We start from the raw sequence: 14,255 nt of genomic DNA on the forward strand, positions 1-14,255 counted from the left end.
GTTTTTATGTGAAACTACACTTTCTGCACTGTTGAACATTTAGTATAGCATAAGCTTCTGTCTTAAGCATTCTAAATAATGCCATAGATTCCGTTAAAAAAAATTGTCAACTTGAAGGCAAAAAAGTGCAGCATGATTTAAGATGCTAACCTGATATTCCAACTCATTATTTAAAAGATAATAAACGAGGAACTATGCATTCTATTGAAAATAATGAACAACGTGGAAGGTGTGTTCCACGACACACAGAGTTGCATTAATTTCTAGAGAACACATAGAGGCCCGATTTGATTATCCCTTTTATACCATGGCTATAATTGAACACATTTGCCACTAGAAATGTGTTAATTTGCTGGTAGGAATGTTTTCAACATCCACTGAATTAGCTAGCAAGTTAACTAGATAGCTACAGTAGTTGCTGTGATAACCAAACAAACAGACTTGCTAGTTTAGCTAACCAAACCACCAGTCCTAGCTCGTCATTATGAATATCAAATTCAACAATACCCATATTTTTTTCAATTCAACATTTGCTTTAAAAAGCAGCTCAACAAAACATGTAAGAATTAACTTTAGCCATTAGATTCTAATGTGTCAATATACTGTGTGATATTTAAGCAATAAGGCAAGAGGGGGTGTGGTATATGGCCAATATACCACTGCTAAGGGTTGTTCTTCCGCATGAGTGCCTAGATACAGCCATTAGCCGTGGTATATTGGCCATATACACCACAAACCCCCAAGGTGCCTTATTGTTATTATAAACTGGTTACCAACGTCATTAGCGCAGTAAAAATACATGTTTGGTCATACTCTGCTCGAACCACCCAGTTTATATAGGGAAATAATGCATGCCTTATAATGCCCTTCAAGCCAATAAGAAACAAGTTTTCAACAATACCATAGTATAAAACGCTGCTAACGGAATTGACTTACCGCTGCCCCATGGGGATTTGCTGAAAACAGAGCAGAAAAACATGTCCATATGATAATCACTCACTGCTATGTATTGCTGCCCAGTAGATGTCACTAATCTGCATTGTGAACAGATAATGAAGCTCCGAGTAATTAACCGTTTTTCCAAACAATTTGGTGAAAATGCCAAAGCCTTCAGAAAGTCTTGATTTCCAATACTAATTTCAGGCGTTGTGAGGGCTGTCCTTGGGGCCACCTGCCTTGGGGCCAATGAGGAGCTGATGCGCAAAGACATATCGGCCCAATGTGGACAGCCTACATGGGTCCAATGTTTTAACCTGCATTGGGCCCACATCGTGGCAATATGGGCATGTTTGCTGGGAAAATGTGGGCTTATTTTAGGCAAAGTGAGGGCTGGCTGATATGGGCTGCCCACACTGGGCTACACTGGGCCAATGCCTTGGGGGCCAATGTGAGGCTGATGAGCAAAGGCACATTGGATTTGCCAAATGTTGGAAGCCTAGTGAGGCCAATATTGTAGCCTACATTACATTTACATTTACATTTAAGTCCCACATCATGTTTGCTGGGGTACTACTCTGCTACAGACCACCAAGGATTGTGACAGTGATGTGCTGCTTACAGTTTAGATATTACAGTTTATTCTATAAAACATTGTGTTTGGTTGGAGGGACACTAAATGTTTGATTGAATAATGAAATGGTCCTTGTATGGAATCACAAATTCCATGTCTAAAGTAATTGCATGGGTTGTTATTGCCTAAAGGAGTTGCATATAGGCTAGTCTAATGACAAAACGGCAGGGTGGGTGTTTTTGGGGATGCCCAAACTAGCACTCTAATCTAGCAACCTTGTAAATCAGATCCCCAGCAAGATCGAGTTTCACTGGGCTGGGTCAGCCTCTTGGATCAAAGGGCGTTCCAGAAGCTTTGTGTTGGTGATTGTAACGGTGAGAATTTGACAACGCAAAAAAAAATCTCTAGGCTGTGTTGGGGCAGTCAGTGATGCAGAGTCGCCGTTACAGTCTGGAGCGCAAACCGAGTTTCTCTGCAGCATGACGGCCTGCGTCCTCAAAGAGGAAGGGCTGCTCTAATTGGTTTGTCAATGAAGGATCATCAATAGTTCCCAACTTCCCTGGAGGGTCAGGGTCTCTGTATGTGGACCAGTGCTTCTTGGATTTATCAACCGCCGGCTCGACTGTTTTAAACACCGATTTAAATCCCCTCTTCTCAGCACCTTCCGAAAAAACACGTGGATTACAAAGGGATCCTTCTCAATACGCACGGCGGAGCTTCGTTTATCCCATTGTAAACAACGGAATTCTGACCGTAAAAATCGGAATTGTGTTTTTCGAGGGGAAACAAGTGAAGTCTCCGCAGATTTCATCATGAGCGACCTGGAAGAGGACTTTGCCAAGATTTTAATGTTGAAGGAGGACAGGATACGGGACTTGGAGAGGCGTCTGGCGGACAGGGAGGACGAGATCCAAGAATTGAAGAGGAAACTGCACAAATGTCAGTCCGTATTGCCCAGCGCTCAACTTATAGGACCGAGGACCAGGACTCGGGCGCAAGGCATCTCGGCGGAGCCTCAAAACTACCAAGACCTGTCGAGACAAGCCTTTCGGAAATATGTCAAGTCCGACTGGTAAGAGAGTATAAAGTGGTTGTTGTTGGTGTCGATTAATTTAGGGTTTATATACCGCAAAACTAGTATGTTTATCCATCGTGTGCAATTGATGCTTTTTAGAAAAAACTGAACAAATGTAGCCTAATGGTACGGTTGCATTTAGACTAGCCTACTTGAAACAGATAGGTAGACATGAGTGTGATGTCAGCCCATTGGATGCCAATCATTCACAATCACAACAGGGCCGAGCCCTCCTACTGTGGAGAATGGAGACGCGCTTCCGTGAATGGGGTAGCGCGAGCGCGTTCATTCTTGGGGCGGATGGCGTAGCGCCAAGTTAGGCTTCCGAGAGAAGTTTATGATTGATCCGATCCATCTTTGCATTCCCACCGGAGGTAGAGTGGAGGAACCACGATGCATTATTGGTTTTAGTAGCTGGATGCTGAGTGCCCGAAGTGCACGTCTGAGGATATTTAAAGGGATAGTTCACCCAAATGACAAATGGCATCAGTTACCTTACCTTGTAAGCAGTGTATTGACAAGGTATGACAGAAATATATTGTTTGGTTTATTTTCCCCGGCACTATTTCAGAATACAATTGTGGCACAAATCCAATTTAGCATTGGCACAAATCCCATTCAAGCCATGGGACCGATATTATCATTTTTAGTTAATCATGTTGAAATCATCTATAAGTGTATGGAAAGCCGTATTAACATATATTAATTCTATTTTTTATATCAATAACTGTATTTTTTTTACATCAATAATGGAATTTCAATATCAATAATTAGAATTTTTCAAATCAATAATTGCATTTTTAATTTCAATAGATCCCCATAGGATTCAATTGAGAAATCGTTTTTATATTAGTAATTTAAATGTTATGTCAATAATTAAAAGTGTTGATATCAAAAGGTTTATAATCGATATCAATAATTCAAATTATTGATATAAGAATGATCATTTTTCAGCTAAACATTTACACAAATTCTAATGTCAGACAAACCAGAATGACTTTCCAAGAGGTGTTGGTGTTCCTGAATGGTCTAGTAGTCTCAGTCCTGACCTTAATCTGATTGAAAATCAGTGACAATCATTGAATATTGCAGTGATTCACCAAATTTACAGAGTTTGAGCAATTTTGCCAAAAGGATGCATATATGTTGCCATAAGAGTTGTGCAAAGCTGGTATAATGTTATTCAACATTATTCACAGCTGTTATGGCTACCAAAGGTGCTTCCACCAATGATTAACTCTGGGGCGTGGAAACATATGCAATCAAGACATCTTAGTTTATTATTTTCAATAAATTTGGAAAATGTTCTATAATTTTTCTTTCACTTTGAAAATGTGGAGTAGGTTGTGTACATCAGCAGGAAAATTATAAAATTCAATAAATGTTTTGATTTAATTTTAAGGAAAAATATCAAATGTAATACATGTTTTGATTTAATCAGTAGGAAAAATATCAAATTTAATAAATGTTTTGATTTAATTTTAAGGTAGCAAAATGGGAAAACTGCAAGGGGTGTGTAGACAGTGACTTTGTAGGAGCATGCAAATGTAATCCCGCCCCCATGAACCAGTCTCTGGTTTGAATCCAGACTGTATCACATCGGGCCATGATTTGGAGTCCCATAGGACGGCGTACAATTGGCCGGGCTTCGTCCGGGTTTGGCCGGGGTAGGCCGTCATTGTAAATAACAATTTCTTCTTTAACTAACTTGCCTAGTTAAATAAAGGTTAAATAAATAAAATAAAAAGGTCATTATAATAAAATGTTTGATATAAATACATTATTGATATCAATAATTAAATTATAGATATAAAACATTTGAACAATTCATATTGACAATTGAAAATGTTATATAAACAATTCACATTTTTGATATTGATAAATACTTTTTTGTATAAAATATCATTATTAATATAAAAATGCAATTATTTATATATATTTTTTAATTAATATATGTTAAAACTGCTTTCTATTATAAGGGATTTTGTTGAGCTTCACAATACATCTGAGATACTTTCGGCTGGCTTAGACATAAAAAATGATAATATTGGTCCCATGACCTGAATGGGATTTGTGCCAAAAATTCTTAAACATTTGCATTTGGAAACGGTACCAGGGAAATAAAACCAGTGCATGGATTGCTGTCATACCTTGTCCATAGGCTGCCTACAGGGTAAGGAAACCAATTTCATTTTGAAATTTGGGTGAACTATACCTTAAATACTCCAATGGATAACTCTTTGTTTGACAATATGCTCTCCTCATCACCTTGCTTTGCGCCTTTGTAGCTTCAGTGTTTGATGTTCTAAAATATTAGGGTTCATTCTTTGAAGTACCGACTCCCTTGGTCTGGTAACTGACTGTGAAATTTGACATCCTGATAGGAAACACAGAGGAAATTAATGGATACAGATCTGTTATTTTAGAATGGGATGAAGGCCTCTTCTGTAGGCCTAATCAGATTGATTCATTGATATCCGGCCTAAGAAGTTACTAAGCATACACTTCAGATAAAGTATTGATCAAAATATTTGAGTATATTCCTGACAATTTAACAAGGGCAAGTCAACATACCACAGTCATGCACAAATAGCACTTACATTAGTTTTCTGTTATTTTATAGGCTTCCTGAACAACACAAGCTCATTCATAAAGTCTGTTTCACTGTGGATTTCACTGTCACTTCCTTTTTACTCTCTGAAGGTTGTTCCTGTGATATTGACACACACGCACGCACACACACACACACACACACACACACACACACACACACACACACACACACACACACACACACACACACACACACACACACACACACACACACACACACACACACACACACACACACACACACACACACACACACACACACACACACACACACACACACACACACACACACACACACACACACACACACACACACATCACATATCCTCAGTACAGTAATACAAGTTAATCAGGACAAATGGCTTGTAATAGGGTCGTTCCACTTCAAAAAGCACAAGAATTTGAAACCCACCATTTCAGATTGTCCTGAAATCGCTTCTGTAGTTAATAACAGATCAAATTGAATCCATGAAACATTTTGTTGAAATTGAATTAGATCTCTGAGAAATTAAGTTTATTGATTGCACCCAAACTAGCCATTTTAATTTATAGGATCCAGCTAATATTTAACAAATAGAGGTCAAAAATATCCAATTTGGACCAGACTTACTTACTTACTACCAATGAGTAAGACATGAGGATTTGTTGTTGTTGTTGTTGTCAAAATGCCACCCATGCACCCCCCACCTAGGGTTGTGGCTGTCATGAAATTTTGTCAGCAGGTGATTGTCAAGCAAATAACTGCCAGTCTCACGGTAATTGACCGTTAATGAACATAAACACATTTAGCATCGCCCGTCTTCCACACATGGCCTACAAGCCTTTGAGGCAGACCTTTGGAACATTTAAATAAAAAAAGTCTAATACATCCATGTAATGTAGCCTACACCGTCACAATAAATCCATGATTTATTTTAGACAGGTCTAAAGAAACATGATATGAATAAAATGCAGTCTATTGCAGAAGCACAGTATAGCATACTCTGAGTTGTCCTAATGTTAGGCCCTGATCCGGCTATGCCAGATGGCTGTGGGCTACACTAGATAATTTAACAGACAAGATTTGCTTAGAATTCCGTGACATTGTTTTATATTATTTTATAGTGTTAAGAATACAGTTAAACACAGCTGAATAAAATAGAAAGGATATTTTCTCCAAATGATTTGAGGGAGTGCGCACATGCGACATTTCTGTGTTGAGCGGCTAACAAAGAAACAGGTACTCCTATATGCTTCATTTAGAGTTATTTATGTAATTTTACTTGTGATACAAGGCTTTGGGCTATAGGTTTAGATTTTTAATGATTTGAAAAAAGTTGCATGAAAGCATTTTTCAACGCCAATACCGATACCGATTATTGGAGGACCAAAAAAAGCTGATACCGAGTAATCGGCCAATTTTCACATATGTATATATTGGTAATAATGACAATTACAACAATACTGAATGAACACTTTTATTTTAACTTTAACATAATACATCAATCAAATCAATTTAGTCTCAAATAAATAATGATACATGTTCAATTTGGTTTAAATAATGCAAACACTGTGTTGGAGAAGAAAGTAAAAGTGCAATATGTGCCAAAAAAGCTAACGTTGACGTTTTTTGCTCAGAACATGAGAACATATGAAAGCTGGTGGTTCCTTTTAACACGAGTCTTCAATATTCCCAGTTAAGAAGTTTTAGGTTGTAGTTATTATAGGAAATATAGGACTGTTTCTCTCTATCCCATTTGTATTTGATATACCTTTGACTATTGGATGTTCTTATAGGCACTATAGTATTGCCAGCCTAATCTCGGGAGCTGATAGGCTTGAAGTCATAAACAGCTCTGTGCTTCAAGCATGGCAAAGAGCTGCTGGCAAACGCAGGAAAGTTCTGTTTGAATGAATGCTTATCAGCCTGCTGCTGCCTACCACCTCTCAGTCAAATTGCTCTATCAAATATCAAATCATACACTTAATTATAATATAAAAACACACCGAAATACAATCCTTAGGTCATTAATATGGTCAAATCCAGAAACTATCATTTCGAAAACAATACGGAACCTGTCACGCCTTGGTCATTGTATTTTGTGTTTTTGGTATATGTTTGGGTAGGCCAGGATGTGACATGGTTTGTTTATATGTTGTATTTCGTGTTGGGGTTTGTATTATTTGGGATTGCGGCTGATTAGGGGTGTGTCTAGTTAGGCTTGGCTGCCTGGGGCGATTCTCAATCAGAGTCAGGTGCTTGTCGTTGTCTCTGATTGAGAACCGTATTTAGACAGCCTGACTTTCGCTTTGTATTTTGTGGGTGTTTGTTCCTGTCTTAGTGTTGTAGTCACCAGATAGGCTGTAATAGGTTTCACGTTTCGTTTGTTGTTTTCATTTACAGTTATTTCATGTACCGCGATTATTTTCATTAAAGTCATGAGTAACCTACACGCTGCATTTCGGTCTGACTCTCTTCATACAACAGACGAACGACGTTCCAGAAACACCCACCACTCACAGACCGAGCAGCGTGTGAACTGGCAGGATCTAAAGGAGGACGTTATGGACAGCAGAAGCATGGAGTATACTACGTGGGAAGAAATCGACAGGTGGGCGGCCGACCCAGAGCGAGTGCAGGAGCCCGCCTGGGATTCCCTACAGCAATGCGAAGAGGGCTATAGACGTATGGAGTCAAAGAAAAAGACACTCCGGAAAAAACGGAGAGGCGCTGGTTTAAACAGGCAGCGACAGCTGGAGCAGCAAAGGGAGGATGAATTATTTGGAGAATGGACATGGGAAGACGTGTTGGATGGTAAAGGTTGTTACACTTGGGAGGAGATATTGGCCAGAAGAGATCGCCTCCCATGGGAACAGGTGGAGGCACTAAGGAGAGCAGAGGCAGCGGGAGATAGGAGCCGACGATACGAGGGAACACGGTTGGCAAGGAAACCGGAAAAGCAGCCCCAAAAAATTATTGGGGGGGAGCTAGAAGGGAGAATAGTAATGCCAGGTAGGAGACTTGTGCATACTCCCTGTGCTCACCGTTGGGCTAGAGAGACCGGGCAGGCACCGTGTTATGCTATGGAGCGCACGGTGTTTTCAGTGCGGGAGCATAGCCCGGTGCGGCACATACCAGCTCTTCCTATTGGCCGGGCTAGAGTGGGCATCGAGCCAGGTAAGCTTGGGCAGGCTCGGTGCTCAAGAGCTCCAGTGCGCCGGCACGGTCCGGTCTATCCAGAGCCACCTCTACACACCAGTCCTCCGGTAGCAGCTCCCCGCACCAGGCTTCCTGTGTGTGTCCTCGATCCAGTACCACCAGTTCCAGCACCACGCACCAGGCCTCCAGTGCGCCTCGCCTGTTCAGCGCAGCCAGCGCTTTTCTCCTCTCCTGCGCTGTCGGAGTCTCCCATCTGCCCAGCGCCACCAGTGCTGCCAGTCTGCCCAGCTCCGCCAGTGCTCCCAGTCTGCCCAGCGCCGCCAGTGCTCCCAGTCGGCCCAGCGCCGCCAGTGCTCCCAGTCTGCCCAGCGCCGCCAGTCTGCCCAGCGCCGCCAGTCTGCCCAGCGCCGCCAGTCTGCCCAGCGCCGCCAGTCTACCCAGCGCCGCCAGACAACCAGTCTCTTCCAGATCTGCCAGACAACCAGTCTCTTCCAGATCTGCCAGACAACCTGACTCTTCCAGTTCTGCCAGCCAGCCAGGATTTACCGGAGCCTACTACCTGCCTGAGCTTCCTCTCAGTACTGGGCTTCCTCTCAGTACTGGGCTTCCTCTCAGTACTGGGCTTCCCCTCAGTACCGGGCTGCCCCTCTGTCCCGAGCTGCCCCTCTGTCCCGAGCTGCCCCTCTGTCCTGAGATGCCCCTCTGTCCTGAGATGCCCCTCTGTCCTGAGATGCCCCTCTGTCCTGAGATGCCCCTCTGTCCCGAGCTGCCCCTCTGTCCCGAGCTGCCCCTCTGTCACGAGCTGCTCCTCAGTTATGTGGGGATCTGGGTGAGGACTATTAGGCCATGGTCGGCGGAGAAGGTGGATTATCCCAGGACGCGAAGGGAAGGAAATAGGACATTTATGGAGTGGGGTCCACGTCCCGAGCCAGAACCGCCACCATGGACAGACGCCCACCCGGACCCAGAGTCCGCACCTTGGGGGGGGGGGGGGGGGGGTTCTGTCACGCCTTGGTCATTGTATTTTGTGTTTTTGTTATATTTTGGGTAGGCCAAGGTGTGCCATGGGTTTATATGTTGTGTTTCGTATTGGGGTTTGTATTATTTGGGATCGGGGCTGATTAGGGGTGTGGTATAGGCTTGGCTGCCTGAGGCGATTCTCAATTAGAGTCAGGTGCTTATCGTTGTCTCTGATTGGGAACCGTATTTAGGTAGCCTGAGTTCGCTTTGTATTTTGTGGGTGTTTGTTCCTGTCTCTGTGTTGTAGTCAGCAGATAGGCTGTAATTAGTTTCACGTTCCGTTCTGTTGTTTTTGTATTTCAGTTATTTCATGTACCGCTATTCTGTTCATTAAAGTCATGAGTAACCTACACGCTGCATTTCGGTCCGACTTTCTTCATTCAACAGACGAACGCCGTTACATAAGTTACCGCAGTTCTAATGGTTTCAATGTTATGGCCTATAATGCTCTTCAATGGCAACAGTCCCAAATGCACACTGTATATTGTTTTGCAACGGTAATGGTATTGGGCTGGGTTGGGTTTAATAGTAAATGTCACTAATAACACTATAGATGGAGCTGCTTTCTAAGAATTTTATTGAAAAACATACAACTGCCATGCAATGGTTTATAATAGTTTTGATTTTTTTAGGGTTGTCGCCACATTTTACCCCCTAGCCCATTTCTCCATCAAAGTTTTGGGCTTGTAGCAAAATTTTTCATACAGTTTAATAATCCCCCCAATCTCAGAGATCTTCTATGTGTTGGACTATTCAAGTAGAGTTGGGGTTGAAGAATTAGGTTTCTAAGAGAAGGACAAACTGAATTGCTTCCATGGAGAACTTGCTTGAAAGGTAATGATGGCCACAAAATGTATTTTCATCATCAACAAAAGCTATTGGTTTTCTAAACAAAGTTGCAAAGAAAATGTTGTGAACTATCGGATGTTTGTAGCATTTTTTTCTATAGATGTTTTGGGGTTTGACTGCTCTGGGGGTTGATCACTTACATCTTGTGATCTTGACTTTTAGAGTTGCAGAATTGTGATTGGAAGGTATATACAGTGTTTTTGGCTTATAGCTGGCTGGCTGTTTTGATTCAAATAATGCATCTCCGGCTCTGTTGTTTAATCTGCCGGGATGAAATACAACAAGTACTGCATGCTGTTTCTAGAGATGGCAGAAGAGGCTCAGGGACTGTTCTTGAGCACTGCCAAGATGTGTTTATTTGTGCGCTTTACAGCAGCCTAGTGGGTGCCACATGTTCAGCAATGGAGGACCAGAACCTACAGAGGAGTGGTCCAATAGAGGAACTGACTATTAGAGAAGCAGACGTTGTGAACTGTTTGTCAGACTGTCTTTGTTTCTCTCTGGCTGTACCATCGATGCCCCCTCTCATGAAGCTACACTTTCCAATCCAAACTGCCTCAGCTCCCAGCCTTTCATCCCAAGCCAAATAGAGACATTAAATCTCCATCTGTACCATCTCAATTTAAATGTGTTGTTTTTTTTCGCTTTTTATGCACTTTGAGATTATTTAATTGAATGAAAAGCGCTAAACAAGTTAAATAAATTATTATTGTTTGATTATTATTATCTAAAAATAAACTCAAGAAATAAGCAGAATGTATGAAAGAGTGTGGCAGTATAGTAGGAACCGCTGCATCTAGTGGTCAAAACCTGGTACATTCACACTAATTTATGGTAAATAATGCAAGTGACTTCAATGACTAATATCTCTGAACAGGTAAAAATGTTTTGACCATTTCATTTGATTTCTCATGTGTTCATTTGTAGGAAGAAGTTTGGTCCCGATCGGATTTTGGGTACTATATTTATTGAATATGATCTGAATGCTATACATTAAAATGGCCAATTTAGATTCACTTAATTAGCTTAATTTCTAAGAGATCAAATTACATTTCAACAAAATAATGTTTCCGTAATGCCTATCTTACCTGTTTCTAACTACCTAAATGATTTTAGAACGATCTGAGATGGTGGGTGTTATGACTTGCTGAAATGACATGGAACGACTCAATGCCAACATGATGTGCACAGTGAAATTACAGAGCCAAATTGTGTTAACATGAGCTAATTTGTGGCGAGACAATTTTCCACTGTCTCTTGTCATGGTTAATTTACATTACTGAAACTCAAGACTAGATTTGGGTTATTATCTGCCTACAGTTATCAAATACTAACCATTATGTGGGTCTGGATTAGATTGGAAACAGAACCCACTGCACAAGCAATAAAAGGCCAATATAAACTGACTGTCAGGTAACCAGATAAAAGGAATTTACATTTTTACACAAACAAATTGCTCTGAAAGAACTAAATGACAAGAAGATGACATGAGTGTTAATGAATTATACAGTGCTCTGTCAGGCCATAATGATCCTTCTGAAAAAAATAAGAATAATGAAGAAATGTTTAGAAATAATGTTTTGATAACAAATGTTTTCAGGCCTTTAGGTCTGCTGGTGTTCCATAGCGATCAATGGGAAAGCTCAGTGATTTTCAGAAGTTAGGAACTTGTATCATGCCGATGAACAAAATTTTGATTTTTCCACAGTTTGCAAGGCAGCTGGCTTCTGGAAACAGTTAGCATGACGCCATTTGTCAGAAGACAATGTCATTATCCATAAAGAGTAATGCCATGAAAGTGAAAAATAATTCCTTTCAAGTCTTCTGGTATTTGTTCTCTTCTATTAAGAAGAATACCTTCAGGGTTGCTGATACAGTAGTGGTCCAAGGCCACAGTTAGCTGATGAAAAGGATGGCATGTCTTCATTCCTGGTTAGAGGATGGGATGTGTGTTGTTATTTAACGGATCTGGCTTTGTCTACCTGCTCGTGGCTCTGCTAGGGGTCCGAGACTCTGAGACGGAGTGACCTCTATTAGTGTCAGAACCTGGCACCAGCCATCATCGGATTACAGAGCCTGGAGCAATGGATCCTGTTCCTATTGATCGCCATAGGAAAGGGCTGAGCTGGAAGTAAGGGGAGATGAAATTTAAAGCCTGTCTCCGACACAGAGTTGGTTTGAAGGGCATAGGGAGGTTGCAAAGCTGGGAGGGATGGAGGGGAAAGGAGGGGATGAGAGGAGGAAAATCAAAGGGAGAAACACATGTTTAATGTGTAATGTAAATTTGGCCATAAAGTATGTGGATGAAACTTCTAGATGTAGCCAGACGGAGTATTGTCAGCTGCCATTTAGGTTATTATCTTCTTATCTGGTTGCTGAAAGTTGACCTATTGACCGTCATTGTGGAGTAGATGTCACGCCTTGGTCATTGTATCTTGTGTTTTGTTAATTGTTTGGGTAGGCCAGGGTGTGACATGGGTTTATATGTTGTATTTCGTATTGGGGTTTGTATTAATTGGGAGTGTGTATTATTAGGGGTGTGTCTAGTTAGGCTTGGCTGCCTGAGGCGATTCCTAATTGGAGTCAGCTGATTCTCGTTGTCTCGGATTGGGAACCGTATTTAGGCAGCCTGAGTGCGCGTTGTATTTCGTGGGTGATTGTACCTGTCTCTGTGTTAGTCACCAGATAGGCTGTAATTAGTTTCACTCGTTTGTTGTTTTTGTATTTTCAGTTATTTCATGTACCGCTTTTTCTTCATTAAAAGTCATGAGTAACCTACACGCTGCATTTCGGTCTGACTCTCTACAAACAACAGACGAACTACATTACAGTAGAGGTGTACCTAATGCTTTATTGTCAAGTTTGCTTCATGCACAAGTTTTCAGACATTTTAGCAAAAATACTAACAAAACTGCAATATCACATTTGCATAAGTATTCAGACCTTTACTCAGTACTTTGTTGAAGAACATTTGGCAGTGATTACCGTCCTGAGTCTTCTTGGGTATGATGCTACAAGCTCGGCACACCTGTATTTGGGGAGTTTCTCCCATTCTTCTCTGCAGATGCTCTCAAGATCTGTCAGGTTGGATGGGAACATTGCTGCACAGCTATTTTCAGATCTCTCCAGAGATGTTCGATCAGGTTCAAGTCTGGGCTCTGGCTGGGCTACTCAAGGACATGCAGAGACTTGTCCCGAAGTCACTCCTGCGCTGTCCTGGCTGTGTGGTCAGGGTTGTCGTCCTGTTGGAAGGTGAACCTTCGCCCCAGTGTTCCTGAGTGCTCTGGAGCAGGTTTTCATCAAGGATCTTTCTGTACTTTGTATAAGGTATTTCTGTTTTTTATTTTGAATACATTTTCTAAAACCTATTTTCACTTTGCCGTTATGGGGTATTGTGTGTAGATTGATGAGGATTTATTTTAAAAAAATCCATTGTAGAATAAGGTTGTAACGTAACACAATGTGGAAAAAGTAAAGGGGTCTGAATACTTTCCGAATGCACTGTATGGAGAGGGGTAGCAGCAGCTTGTATGTGACTGGGTGTGCGGTTGTGTAGAGTGAGTATAAATGCATGTGCATATTATATGTGAGTGAACAAATGATGGAGTGTTTGGGTGTGATGTGTGTGAGTGTGCATAATAAAATAAGAGGTCATTAAAGATGCAAGGTGTACAGATAGTCTGTGTAGCTAATTTGTTAGCTATGTATCAGTCAATATTGTTTGGTGATAGAAGCTGTTCAAGAGCCTGTTGGTGTCAGACTTGATGCACCTGTACCTCTTGCCATGCAGCAGCAGAGAAAATAGTCTATGGCTTGGGTGTACGAAGACTTTGATGAGTCTTTCTGGGCCTTCTTTTCACACCGCCTGATATAGATGTCCTGGATGGCAGGGAGCTCGGCCCCAGTGATGTTCTTGGCTGTCTGCACAACCCTCTGTAGCACCATGCAATCGAGGGTGGTGCTATTGCCAAACGAAGCAGTGGTGCAGCCAGTCAATATGCTCTCAATGGTACAGCTATAGAACCTTTTAAGGATTTGAGGGCCCTTGC

General features: G+C 41.6%; 1 protein-coding gene across 1 annotated transcript in view; it reads left to right on the forward strand.

Annotated features, from left to right (window-relative positions):
• Positions 1-1,940: 1,940 nt before the first annotated feature.
• Positions 1,941-14,255, forward strand: part of LOC124041256 (cGMP-dependent protein kinase 1-like) — a 143,576-nt gene continuing 131,261 nt past the window's right edge. Inside the window, exon 1 of the mRNA XM_046358632.1 lies at positions 1,941-2,582. Coding sequence (XP_046214588.1) covers positions 2,323-2,582 — 260 coding nt within the window. The 5' untranslated portion in view covers positions 1,941-2,322. The remainder of the gene's footprint in view (positions 2,583-14,255) is intronic.

This window comes from Oncorhynchus gorbuscha, linkage group LG08 (assembly GCF_021184085.1).
Source record: "Oncorhynchus gorbuscha isolate QuinsamMale2020 ecotype Even-year linkage group LG08, OgorEven_v1.0, whole genome shotgun sequence".
Classification (NCBI taxonomy): Eukaryota; Metazoa; Chordata; class Actinopteri; order Salmoniformes; family Salmonidae; genus Oncorhynchus; species Oncorhynchus gorbuscha.